General features: G+C 40.7%; 1 protein-coding gene across 2 annotated transcripts in view; it reads left to right on the top strand.

The window, feature by feature from the left end:
* Positions 1 to 14,275, top strand: part of CORIN (corin, serine peptidase) — a 1,415,152-nt gene that overhangs the window by 1,381,399 nt on the left and 19,478 nt on the right. For both annotated transcript variants that reach the window (XM_044061411.1, XM_044061410.1), the window contains one exon: positions 12,948 to 13,219. In XM_044061411.1, coding sequence (XP_043917346.1) covers positions 12,948 to 13,219 — 272 coding nt within the window. The remainder of the gene's footprint in view (positions 1 to 12,947; positions 13,220 to 14,275) is intronic.

Below are 14,275 nucleotides of genomic sequence, written 5' to 3'. Positions count from 1 at the left end.
CCTCCTTGTGGTCGCATGGGTTAACTCCTGGAGATCCAGCTTCCTTCCACATCCCAAAGACATGCTGTAAGTGGATTGGATACTCCAAATTGGCCCTAGGCATGAGTGCGTACATGTGTGTGCCTTCTGTGGAAGGTTGGGCGCTGGGCTGGCAACTCGACACTGTAAAACTCCAATGCCAATCATGAGCAGATGGGTGATCCGCTGTGGTGACCCCTAACCGGGAAAAGCTGAAAAAGAAGAAGAATGCACTCTACTGCGCAAGTAACTAAACACACTTTGCACTGTGGTCTTGATGCCCTAGAAGCTTCTTGAAGGGCAGCAGTCACTGGGTCTGTCATTAGACATGCATGGCTTAAGGAACAACCCCTCCCAGACCATGTCAAATCAAAACAGTTGGATGCACCCTTGCACAAAGATAACTTATTTGGTACTAAAGCAGAAGAGGTTTTAAAAAAGATAGAAGAGAATGCAAAATCTATGTAGGCTGTTAAAGATTTCTTACAGGTATAGCCCCATAGGTTCAGCAGGCATTTTCCTTCCAAACACCGGTTCTTTCCTGCACCTAGTAAAGAGGGCCAGCCTAGTCCCCATGGAATCAGACCTCCTAGACAGCAGTCACATGGGTTGCAGAGATCTAAGCAGTGGACTGACACCACTTCAAAACCAGGGAGCTCTAAGCCACCCCCTTATGGCAAAAACTCACAATAACTCACCCCCTCCCAACCTCGCCTCTACCCACCATCACATACCCCTAGAAGGAAAACTCTCCTTTCATTCAAGCATCTGGGCAATCATTACCAAGGACCAGTGGGTTCTGAACATTGTGTCTCAGGGGTACAAATTCTCCTTCCAACCCCCAAATGGTTCCCAGATCTTCCACCAAATCAGTGGGCAGAGGCTCAAAAGCAAATCCATACCCTCCTCTCCTTGGGAGCAGTCAAACATGTTCCTGCAGAGCAGATAGGCCAAGGCTTCTATTCCAGACTTTTTCTTGTGGCCAGAAAAGAGGGCACCTGGTGCACCATCCTCAGTCTGTCCATTCTAAATACCTTCCTGGTGATCCCAAAATTCAAAATGCTCACCCTCCAGCAGCTGCTACCCATGCTGTCCAAGGACACTTGGCTAGTCACCCTGGACCTAAAAGAGGCCTGCATCCATATTCCCATCAGGGAGTCCTGCAGAAAATATCTTTGCTTCAGGGCAGGATCTCAGCACTTTCAGTTCTCTGCACTTCCCTTTGGTTTATCTACAGCTCCCAGAGTTTCAGAGTTTTCACAAAATGCCTGACTACGACCATTGCTTTTTGCAGACAAAGAAATATCTAAATTTATCCCTAATTAGATGACTGCCTTATTCAGGCAGACAGCCAGGAAAAGCTGCTCAAAGACCTGACCTTTGTAAAGGACCTACTAACCTTCTTAGGGTACACAGTCAATGAAAAGAAATCCAAACAGGTACCCACCAAAAGGATAATCTTCCTGGGAGCAAGTCTGGACACAGCATCCCAGATGGCATGCCTACCACCAGAGAAAAAAAGTTCCCTATCAGCTTACATCTCTCAACTGGCCACCAGGCCCCAGCTTTCTGCAAGGGAAATCATGCAAGCCCTGGAATTCATGGCATCCTGCAAACTCCTTTTTCCATATGCCAGACTGCATATGAGGAAACTTCAGTGGTACCTAAAGCGCCTTTGGTGTCAACACTCTCAAGATCGGGGAAACTCTTTTACCTATTATTCCTTATCTGAGGGAGGAATTTGTTTGGTGGGCAACAGCTTGCTGCCACAACAAGGGACTGCCCTTCTCCCCATACCCCACCACCCAGACCCTCACCACAGATGCATCCGGCTATGCTTGGGGTGCACGTCTGGATAGTAGGTGCATACAGGGCCAATGGAACCCCCAGCAACTCCCCCTGCACATCACTCTAAAAGAGATGATGGCTGTGCAGCAGGCCTTGATACCTTTCAAACCCTTTCTCTCACCAGGGGTTCTCCAGATCAAAACAGACAACACCACAGTGATGTGGTACATCAACAAGCAGGGAGGAACTCACTGCTACCTGCTGTACAGGCTGGCCATGACCCTTTGGTTCACAGCCTCTTCCATGCATCTACAACTGTTAGCACAATACCTGCCAGGCTCTCTCAAATCCCTGGCAGACCAATTAAGCAGAAAACTGTTTGACCCCCACAAGTGGCAGCTCAACAGAAACACCTTCTTACAAATAACTCAGAAATGGGGAATCCCGGAGGTTGACCTCTTTGCCTCCCACACCAATCATCAGCTCAAGAAATTCTGCATGATGGAGCATCACTGCATGGCATGAAAAGTAGATGCCCTGTCCTTCCCCTGGGCAAACCTCTTGGTCTATGCTCCCCCACCTCTCATTCCCAAGGTACTGATCAAAATAAGGGAGGAAAAACCAAGAACCATTCTCATAGCTCCAGATTGTCCCAGACAGCACTGGTACCCCTTGCTGTGCAGCCTGTCCACACTACCTCCCATGGAATCTTCCTCAGGTTCCCAACCTCCTAACCCAGAGGGCAAGGTAATTCATGCACTCCCATTTGCAGACACTCAATTTGGCAGCTTGGCTTATAACCTGACCCCTGACCAATCTGTTCTCTTCAATACACAGGTTCTGGACGTTATCCGAGAGGCCAGATGCCCTAGCACCAGAAAGTCTTATGCAGATAAATGGAAAAGGTCCTGCACCTGGATCCAGGCTAAGGGAGCCAATACAGCACATCCTGGACTACTTAGGTGACCTATTACACAGTGGTCTCTCTTTCTCCTCTATAAAAATTCATGCCTCTGCTATTTCCACTCATTTTCCCACCGTGCAGCATCTTTTTTCACCCCCCTCTGATAAAACAGTTCCTCAGAGGGGTTAACAACTTGAGGCCCCCTAGAAGGGCACAAGCACCAGCTTGGGACCTTAACCTTGTCTTGGAAAACCTCACCCTGCCTCCTTTTGAACCAGCTTCTTTCGCAGAGTTAAAATTTCTCTCCAGGAAGACAGCCTTCGTCCTGGCTATCACTTCAGCCAGAAGAGTCTCTGAGCTGCAAGCACGCATGGCAGTGGAACCCTTCATCATTTTACACGCAGACAGGGTATCCCTCAGAACTAATCCATCCTTCATGCCCAAGGTAGTATCCGGTGTGGCTCTCAACCAATACACCCATTCACCCACCTTCTTTCCTAACCCTCAAAACAAGGGGGAAAGGATTCTGCACTCTCTAGATGTGCACAGACAGCTCAGATACTATCTGGACAGGACTAAGCCCTTTAGAAAATCTGATCAACTGCTGGTTAGCTTTGCTTCAGGGACAGAGGGAAAAGCCATCTCCAAGCAAACCATTTCCAAATGGATAGCACACTGTATTCATTTCTGCTACAAGCAGCATGGCAAGCCTCTCCCCAAAGGGGTTAGGACCCACTCCACCAGAGCAGTCTTCACCTTTGCAGCATTCCTCAGATGGGTCCCAACCAAGGATATCCTGGAGGCTGCCACCTGGACATCTGTTCACACCTTTACCAAACATTACCACCTGTGTCTCTCTTCTAAATCCAGGGCAGGCTTTGCCTCTGCAGTCTTGCAGGGCATGTTAGCCAGCCCCTAGCTTCCTTGACTGCTTCCACCCATTTCCTCAGCTTTGGGAATCTACCCAAATGTGATGACTGCAACAGTGAAATACAAAGAATGTAGTACAGTTGTATACACTTACCATAAATGTAGATGTTCAAGTGTTTTCATGTTGCAGTCCTGGTTTTCTCTCCCTCCTTCCCCCTTTTTATTTTTGTTACCTTTCTCCCGTGTTGTTCTCCTTTCCTTTAGAAGGGATATTTAGGTATTTTTTCTTTCTCCACTGGTAGGGTCTTGCCACCAGACCCTGGCCTCCTATTTTGGGGGCTCCTGACTGGTTAGGGAAAGAAAAACTGATGTAATGGCATTGGTTGCCTTCCTTTATACCCCTGACGACCTGATATCAATCTTCAAGTGACAGCAACCAAAGTAGAAATTCTAAGTCTCTGGTATTCAGGCCAGCTGAGGGCTACCCCAGCAGGAATAAACCAAATGTGATGACTGCAACAGTGAAGACACTCGAACATCTACATTTATGGTAAGTGTACACAAGTGTACTTTCCATTAAGTGTTGTCTGGTTTTGTCTTATCTTTATAGCTCTCTCAGATGGGAAAACACTTAAATGTTTTTAGAAAACATTTTCTACAAGCAATTTCTATTTATCAGATTGTCTGCTAGAGACATGAAAACCAGGCACAAAACTGTTTACTTGAGAAAAAAAGCCTTATAATACTCAATATTCTTTTTCATTTACTTGCTTTCTCTTAAAGCTTGCTACTATGTTAAGCTAATGTTTTTAACCCAGTCATTCCCCTATGCAAGAATGAGAAAAAGCACAGTAATTTTTCTTTTGTTGTGCTCTTATAACTGGATCTTTTTTTTTATTATTGCAATGCCTACATTTCTTAAAACTGAACAAGGAGAAAGAGAGGAAGGGAGAAAGAAAAAAAGAACAACCCTGGGTTTTATTCCTTTGTTTTACTCTTTAAAACCTACTGGAGCTCCCATAATTTCTCGAGGATCACCCTAGTGACACTTCGAAGTGTCTGATATTGCCTGTTCATATTTAAATTAATAATTCCAAAGCCATGCGATATATGAGCTCTCAAAAGGCATCATCTTAAAGATTACATGATGGGCAACACAACTGAACTGATCATTACCCTCTGTTTATTGCAGCTAAAGAAGTACTAAACGTTATTCATATAATTTTTTTATATTGTCATAAGTTTTGTACTTTTCCAAATATTTCAACAACTAACAGACAGAACTGCTTAGCCTCATATGAAACCTCACAGCTAGAGAAAAAATGCTGCTAAATAACTATATGGGTAAGTTTAATGACTACTGAGATATTGTAAGATGTTTACAAAACATTACAAAAAAAATCACCTACAGTGTTATTGCGACATCAATTTTCAGACCTAGAAATGAATATCCTTGCCTTAAAATTAACTGGTGCTTAACAGTTTGCTTTTATACATCTTTATCAACATTTATGGTTCTAAGGATATGAACCTTGTTTCAACCTTGGGGATATAACTTGATTCTGTCAAAGTGTTCCAAATGCAGTCACTGGAACTCAGAATACAAACTTCAAAAACTCAATTGGAAGAAAGCTAACCATTGTGTAACATAATAACCACTAAACACGGAGAAGACGTTGCATTTAATATTTAAAAATGCTTTTCTGAAACAATCAAAAATGTTAAATATTTTTCTGTATATTTATTTGTATAAAGTCATAAAAATATGACATTTCACAAGCATGGCTACCCATGCATGTTTCTTAAACAGCACATTCATCTTCCTGTTATATTTGATGCAATGTGTACATCATCAATACATTTAGTCCTGCAGAAAACAAATAAATGTTTGTCAGTGAAAATAATTAAATAAAAAAAAATTACAATATGGAATTTTATATTTTTACATAGAGCATGGTATCATTTTAAACCCTTCTCCAGTGATATCAGGTTTACCTAGCACTTTTATCTGTTTCTGTTGCAGGGTATTTTAACCAACCACTTACTTGGGTATACTCCATCACTTGTGATCCAGTCACCTCTTCTTCCTATTTTTCAAAACACCAGAATATAGAAAAGGATCAAAAGCCTTGGGCAGGTCACAATGAGCAATGGGCACAGATAGACCACCGTCCACAGCCTCTGTAACCTTTTCAAAGAAGTTCACTAGGTTCATCAGACAGGACCTGCCCTTCACGAATCCTAACAGAGTGGGGTCTAGATCAGTTAAGTTGCCAGTGTCTGCATACATGAGCTCTGTTATGGTATATTCCATGATTTTAGAGTAAGGATGGTGATGTTAATGGGCCTATAATTACCTGAGTCTTTGGGGGGTGGAAGAGTAGTCACAGTGACTGTTCTCCAGACAATACCTCTCATCTGTCAGGATTTTTGCCTCTGTTTTTTTTTTTTTTTATTGTGCTGTTCATCATAAAATATATGGTATTCTAGCAAATCATTGAGGATGGAAGTCTCTAAATAATGACAAACATTTGACTTTCAGACTTTATGTCCTTCAGGAAATGTATTTAATGCAAAACCTGAAAGTCTAACAACTTTCTAAATTGATAAAGGCTTTTTTTAAAATGTGTTTCTAATTTTGGATCTTACCCCCCCCTTTTTGGGGGGATTTGTCCAAATCTCCTATGCTTAGAGGAAGATAGGTATGTTCCAAACATCAGAGACAAACTGTGGATAGGCTAAGGCCGGACAGTTTAAGCAGAAGCTTGTGTACTTGACACTGAAGATAATGCAGCCTGGTATATCATCTGTTCCCATAAAAATATTTTTTGTCATTTGATAGGGATTTTAAATCTTGTTCCAAGATGATCAGGAAAAGTACATTTTCAGCGATAGTGAGTGGGAGCAACAATGTGGGTAGATGAGATAAAGTTATCATTAAATTTGTCTACCAATATACTTGATATATCATTGAGATTGGAATGAGTGACTATTATGGAATGCTTTGTTGGACATAATTCCTTAACATCCTAACATATCTGAAGAAAGATTTGTAGTTCCCTTAATATCTACACTGACCTTAAGTTTAAACCTTGCTTTACATTTTCAAATAGCACTCTTAAGATACTTCTGGTCTTGAGCTAGTAGAGGATGGGGTTTTCCTATAGCTTTTTATGGTCTTTCATATGTTATACAGCTTATTAATACCGGAGTTCACCAGAGTGGCTTATTCCTGAATTTACCATTATATTTAGGGAAGATGATCTTTAGCTGCTGGTGAAAAAAAAACAGGAATGAATGCAACAGCCCTCTTAGTTGAGTACATTTGTTGGGATTATTGGGAATTTTCTGTAGGTCTTCTATAGGCTGATTTAAGTTTACCCTTCAGAAGTCTCTAAAAATGGTCTAATTTGGTGATAGGGTATCACCACTAGGCCTGACAGAGATGAATGATTTGTGGTCAGGTTTAACCAGGGATAAGGAGAAAGATACTGGCTGTATTTTGGCTGATAAGGATTAAGTGAACAATATTAGAGCCTTTAGTTGGTAGTTTTACAGGTTGCTCCAATGGATTGGTATTAACAAAGTTGAGGATACACTTAGCATATTCAGTATTAGAGATGTTAGCATGCTAGTCAATGCTTGATTAATTAAAGAACCTCTCAATGGGATTAGGCTACTTTCATGATCATTGGAGGACAATGATGTGTATGCAGCTAGTAATGAAGTAATAGTTAAATGTGTTAAGGCTGATCACTGCTCTCCAGAAGCTCCAAGTCACGGTTGTGAGTAATTTTATTTGAGGTGATGGTGGTATTTCTGACAAATGCAGAGACTCTCCCACAGTTACTCAAGGACCTGGTGGCTGATAGATGCTAAACCCTAATGTAGAGGGAGTGCTGTCATTGCACCAAAACCATCTCTCAGTAAATACACAGACATAAATAGGTTTGTGTTGCAGAACTGGCTTCAAGTTCTGGGATCTTTCTATTTTATACTCTTAGCATTGAGTAGTGTCACCATGATGCTGTCTCAATTTGGGTTTGAGTTTGTTATACAGGAATTTCCAGTAGGGAGACTCTGCCTATAAAACATATTATGTGGGAAGCAAAGGCTCTAGCTATATGGAAAAGCCATGGTATGAGATGTGCAATCTGACCTTGGTGAAACAGGAGGTCATATCTACCATCTCATCTCAGGCTGACACATATGAAATCCACATAGAATGACCCAACTACTTATCAAATTGGTAAAAGTAGATTATCTTGTCTTGGTATCTAGGCATCATTCTTGGTGAAGGCAAGATACTGCTCAAGAACAGTGTCTTCTCTCTCTAGCACATGCATACTAAGTTCCAGCATTACTCTCTGCATGCCCATCTGGGTGGAACACCTCAGGTCATTCACTCTCACTTGTGCCACCAGCAGGTTGTAGTCATATTTATCTGGTTTAATGGATGTCAGCACCTTTGTGACATCACTGATCCTGGTACCAGACAATTAACTTACAGTCACCCTGTTCTTGTCCATTCTGGTGAGTGTGGAGTCTGTATGTCAAACTATAGAGTCATCTACGAAAAAAACATTTCAAACATTGTGTGCAAACAGACTCAGTAGGCATTATGGATTAGGCCTGCATTCCTGGTGACTTTTAGATGATCGGTGTGGATCTGCAGTATATGTATGTGGAGAAGGAATAGGTGTTGCAATGTGCACTGGAGGCTGTGATCTTTTAGAGTATATTCTAGGAGGCTATGGCAAATTTTCCTTTACAAGTTCAGTATAAATTATGGGCTTTGTGGTATGTTGCAATTCATGTGGTGTTGTGGAAGTGTGATGTTTACCAATGGTGGGCTGATGTGAAAGGTTTGCGTCTTCATTTCATAAATATTTATATCTCTCAGAGGTTGTGCTATCAACTGGTAGGAGCAGTGAATAATCAATAAGCTCAAGGTAGTTGCTACGCTGCCATATGAAGACCTAATGCAATCACATTGGGTACATATGGGCTGACAGCAGACTGCTGATACAGGTTGCCAGAGTGTGGAGGATTAAGGTTGGTCATAGTACTCTGGAGCTTGAGGGAGACTACTACAGAAGGCCTTGAAGATTTATTAGTGAAGTATTTAGGGTGATACTCTGAATTTAGGTTAGATGGTGGCTAATGTAGGAGTACTTAGTGAAAAGACACAATTATTAGGTTTAGTATAATGCAGCCTCCCCAGCACTTTAGGCAAAGCTTGTTCAGTACTACTGTTCTGATGCATTTTCAAATTCCTTTTACAGTGTATTCATATATATTTGTATATGTTCTTCCTCCTTGGACCTAGTGGCTTTGCTTTATCTTTTGTAATTTACTCTTCATTTTATTTGTTCGTTCACTTTTTGTATGTGTCACGATTTCTCAGATATCTATCTGTTTTCTTTCTTTTCTGCCCTCCCTTTTCACTCAAGATTAGAACTTATTCACAGTTTCTCAGGGTCACATATTTTCACTTTAGATCATTACTTTATTTGCTCATATTGCCTTTATGTTGACCTTTCCTATTCCCAAACTCTCCATTCATTTTCCTGTTTGATATTTGAATAGTTTGCATTTCAAGCTCTGTTTCAGGGAAGTAGCCCTCCTAAGAGAACCTTATGCTTGGATGGACAGTGGTTCATTGTTCATATCTGCGTTTCTGCAAACATTTAGTGAACTATCAACATGATATGTAATTAGTTCTCATTTCCACTTTCCCATAAGCCATTGCATAGTCCATGACCTGACAATGATGTTCCTTGCCTTCTCCTTCTCACATGGGATGCCCGGACATACCTAGGTCAGATGACCCTGGGAATACTAAGGGCATTTTCTTTGTCTTCCTTGTCATATTACTTAACTTCTGACAGAATCATTTGCAATAAGGTTTTTGATTTTTTAATGAATGTTTTACAGATTGGTTCCATGCAGCATAACAGCACTGTGGTTTATACCAAAGTGAGAGTATGGTATACCATGTCGCATTCCATATCCATACAAGGCAAAGGGGTATTTCCCAATTCCAAGATAGCCAAGTATATGTATCTCCTACACTACTTTGACAACTTCCAATATGGCTTGTTGTCTATTGAGCTTGGCATCCTGGGCAGTAAACCTTCGCAAGGTTTACAGAGACTAGAAGAGCTCCTCTGTAGTTAGTTATTTGTGACAGTTACTTCTGCTCCACACTAAAACAGACTGATAGTTTGTAATAAAGTAGGTTGTCAAAAAGATTTTTAATGAAAAAGTGTTTATAGCTTCCATATATAATGTATGTAGCATAAATTAAAAACAAATCTTTTCAGTTAAAATCTAACTGAAAATCACTGAGGCAAGCAGGGAGAAATCCTATTAGATGTAGCTTGGTAGGATTAAGTATTTAAAAGGGTGTTTTAACAGGGCATGTAGAATACTGAGATTGTGTAAACAATAAACCTCTCACCACAGATACCTGTCATGTCCAAGAGGGCGTCAGAAGGTGCTGTAGAGAAGGGACAGATAAATGCATGGACAAGTATGAGGCTGGGCCCCTTCCAGACTGTGAGTACAAGCCACCACAGTTGCTGACTGTCACAGAGTGTAAGCCTCAAGTTAGTGATGATGTTAGCATGGTAAGTAAGACAGAGGTATCATGATTCATTTCATGAATACTATACCCACCATGTAGTTATGACACTCTTTCTATTCTTGGACCAGGTAGATGGATAGTTGACTTACCAGTGCAGAATAATTTGGGAGCTGCACTCCTGAGTGAGTCATCCTAATGATGAGCTGTTAAACAGAGGTCCCATCTGCTTGAGTTGGTGGCAGCTGACGTGGATGTAAAAGATCCCACGGCACCTATCGAAAAGATTAAGGAAAGTTCCTTGATGTCCTGGCCAAATTTCCCCTCCTAGTATAAATACCATCTTGGGTTACCCTGAAAAGAGGCCACTAGCCCAGTGAGACTAGCCCAGTCAACAAAAGATTAACAAATAAATAAATCTGAAAGTAGATGAATTGTCTGTATTTTAGGACACTGGATTTCTCAGCCACCGGAAGCAAAATTATCTGCATTTAAACCATATTCGGCAAACATGTAACTGGAACATTCTGAACAAAGAGATGCATCCCCAGTGAAATAATTGCTTAGTTTCTTTCTTTTTTTTTTTTTTTTTTTGTTACAGTAAACATGAAGTTTGCATGCCAGATATTTTTGTATAAAATAGCTTTATCAGAATGTGGCTTAGAAATGGCATTATCAAAACCATATTGAATTCTTTAGCATCACTAGTATGAAATTATCATAGCTTAGCATTTCTTTTTGCTGTAGTTATGGTTAACAAATGGGAACAGTGAAACAATGCTTGCATTCTAAAGGCTTATTATACCAGAATCTGGCTACATCACAGAACACGTTACGTTTGTTTATTCAGTTAGACTTTTTTCTGCCACAAGTTATGAACAAGGCATGCGCAAAGAAAACAGCATGCTAAAATTAAAGGCAGGTAACAAAATACAGGAATCACAAAGGTACATTGAGTAGATACAGTATACCTAAAATAAGCTAAAGGCTTAAACATCTGCAGACATTATCCAGGATCTGAAGAGCATTCATAATGTGCCAGGGAGAAAAGTCATTCATTAATTTATTCTCTGATTACCTGCTTAATCCGCTTCAGGATCATGGGGAAGCCTTTGCCTGTAACAGCACACACCAGTCTCAAAGCAGAGGAACTAATCTTGAATAGGGTGCAAACCCACCACAGGATGCAAAACACACACATACACAAAACCATACAGAAGCAATCCCACATGTGGTGCAAACCCATCACAGGATGCGCGCGCACACACACACACACACACACACACACACACACACACACACACACACGTGCAGACAACTGGGAAGAATGCCATTTCACCCACTTCATGTCATCATGATGTCTGAAGAAACCAGGCCACAAAGACACAGGGAGGACATGTAGACTCTGCTCAGAAGGCACCCACAGAAGAAATGAACTCTAACAACCAAGTGTTATGAGGCAGCAGTACTTACTGCTGCACAACTGTACCACCCCAGGTAGAAACAACAAACTAATATTTTCTTTAAATGTCACATGGCTTGAAAGCTTCCAAGTAACTCATTCCAGGAGGGGAGACCTACTTTAGAAAAAAAAAAATCTCTCTTCAAAACGCAAGGCAAAAATGGGTGTACCATATATACTATAGTAGGCCCATCATGATATTACCTAAGATGGAAATATGGGGAAAAAAATCACTTTTGTGAAATTTGATTCATGAAATTTATAACTATTTGGGCACTGGCTGAATCTGTGCTCTTAATTTTGTTTCTGCTAGTGTGCTGCCTAACATAACAAAACAAAAATATCAAGATACTGGTGATGTAACCTACTATTTTGATCTCATTAAGTCTAATTTGTTGCTTCTCCTAAATTCTAGTTTGGGTTAGATTTTGGATATAATGTCCAATAAACACTAATAAACAGACAACTTATATGGGTATTTGGTTATTCCCCCCCCCAGCAGCCAACCCTTCCCATATCATGAGGAGTCATGCATTGCATGAAACTGATTCCTTACTCCACCTGAAATGTTTGCAATATTCGCCAGTACAAAAAAAAAAATTACTAATCAACAACTGCCTTAAACTACTGTGGTTCTTCTGAATCACTTATGACCCTGCATGAGTTATTTGCATGTACTCCCCATCAAAAGAATATTGTGACTGCACAATGAGGTAAGATTGAACACAAGGTCTTACAAGTTCTTATGAATCGTATAGGACTTTGGTATGGCATTCGACTGCATAGCAGCCTTATTTCGTACGGAACAATGTTTATGAATCCCACCCAATAGTTCATACTGCTTGTGCTATAGTTTTTTTTTTATCTCTGCATTTACATGTTTTTAATCACTGTGATATTTTGTCATTGTTTATGAAAAAAAATTAATAAACTGCGTTAGTTTAAAAAAGGTTTGATTAAGATTGCGCTACTCCATTTGTATTAGGTAATCAGTCCACTGTCAGAAAGAAGACATAAACTGGTTCATGCTGAGACAGAGTAGAGCAGGACTCTTTACGTGAGAGAAGGGGCAATCAGTACAGGGACGTCAGACTATATTAGGAACAGTTTACAAAGGAGAGACATAACCAGTCTCAAAATTTACATACTAAAAACATGCAGACATCCATAATCAGGCAACCTCATCTCATCCTCCAAATCACTGTTCACCTTTTTTTGGTACATTATCATTAAGCTGGTATAAAATGTAATATGCAGAGTCCCTTCAATTTTTAATTTTACTTCTCTCTGTCTCTCTGTTTTTCTCTTTCTTTCTATAGGAGAGAAAATGCTGCTGTGTGGAAAGTCTTGTTTGGTATTAACAATTTGGACCATCCGTCTGCTTTCTCGCAAACAAGAACAGTGAAGCGGATTATCCTTCACCCTCGTTATAACCGTGCTGTGGTTGATTATGACATCAGCATTATTGAACTGGATGAAGAAATTAATGAGACCAGTTATGTAAGGCCTGTCTGCTTACCCAGCAAGGATCAAGTAGCCAAGCCTGATACCTACTGCTACATAACAGGCTGGGGGCATGTGGGCAACAGAAGTAAGGCAACTATTCTGCTAGGAACTTTTATTAGTTAAATGGATCATAGCATTGGTGTGCATTAGGTTATGTGTGTGTGGAATTTGGAGAATTGTGTATGACTTGGTATAGAATTTTGAGGATGTATCACACACAGCAGAGATATTTGTAATTTAAAGAGGTTCCACCACTTATAGTAGGCCTTAGAAGCTTAGGTCAAGACATTTCTTGTAACAACAGAATTGTCTCGATATTAAACTGTCCATATTTATAGATGGCCTGCTGATGCAGAGACAGGGTGTCTGTGTCACAGGTAACTCAGATTTTGGGAACAGATCCAGTACATTGGAAGGGTGAACTGAGGAAAGAAACAAAATGACCTAACCATCTGCCGGCTGTTGTGTCCTGAGGTGAGGATTCAGTATTTGTGTCCGCTGGAGGGACCAGGGTCCTTGCAAGATGATAGGATATGATATGTAGATGCATGCATCTTGCATATTGATTTAATTCTGTTAGGCTTCCTGACCAACTACAGTGGAATGATGACTAACAGCAACTGTCTACCACTCCCCATGAGTCCTCTCACCCCAATCGTACAAGTTTAATTACTATCAGATTAAATAACAATCTTGTTCAGCTAGTCTTTTAATTATGTTTGGATGGCACAGTGGTGCAGCTGTAGCATTGTTGCCTCAGAAAAAGAGGTCCTACGGTTCGATTCTCAGCTGGGGTGCCTTCTGTGTGGAGTCTGCATGTCCTCCCTGTATTCATGTGGGTTTCCTCCAGGTGCTCCGGTTTCCTTCCACATTAGAACGACATGCATCTGGAGTGTTTATCCCCAGGCCTCTGCTGAAAATTGGCTTCATTCCAAGTCTGACTTTCCTGGTTAACAAATGTTAAATAAAAAATAGGTTTGATAACACAAGCTAGTCTGATATTCTAGATTTCCAGAATCTTCTTTGGGCATATTTCAGATAAACTATTGCCTTTTTAAATGCACAGAGTTAAAAGAGCATTAAATTCTGCTTTACTAATGATCTAAAGCAACTGTTAAAACTTAAAGACAAGGTCTATATC

Source organism: Protopterus annectens, chromosome 2.part0 (genome assembly GCF_019279795.1).
Source record: "Protopterus annectens isolate FY-2018-M chromosome 2.part0, PAN1.0, whole genome shotgun sequence".
Taxonomy (NCBI): Eukaryota; Metazoa; Chordata; order Ceratodontiformes; family Protopteridae; genus Protopterus; species Protopterus annectens.
This window is presented reverse-complemented; position numbering and strand designations above follow the sequence as displayed.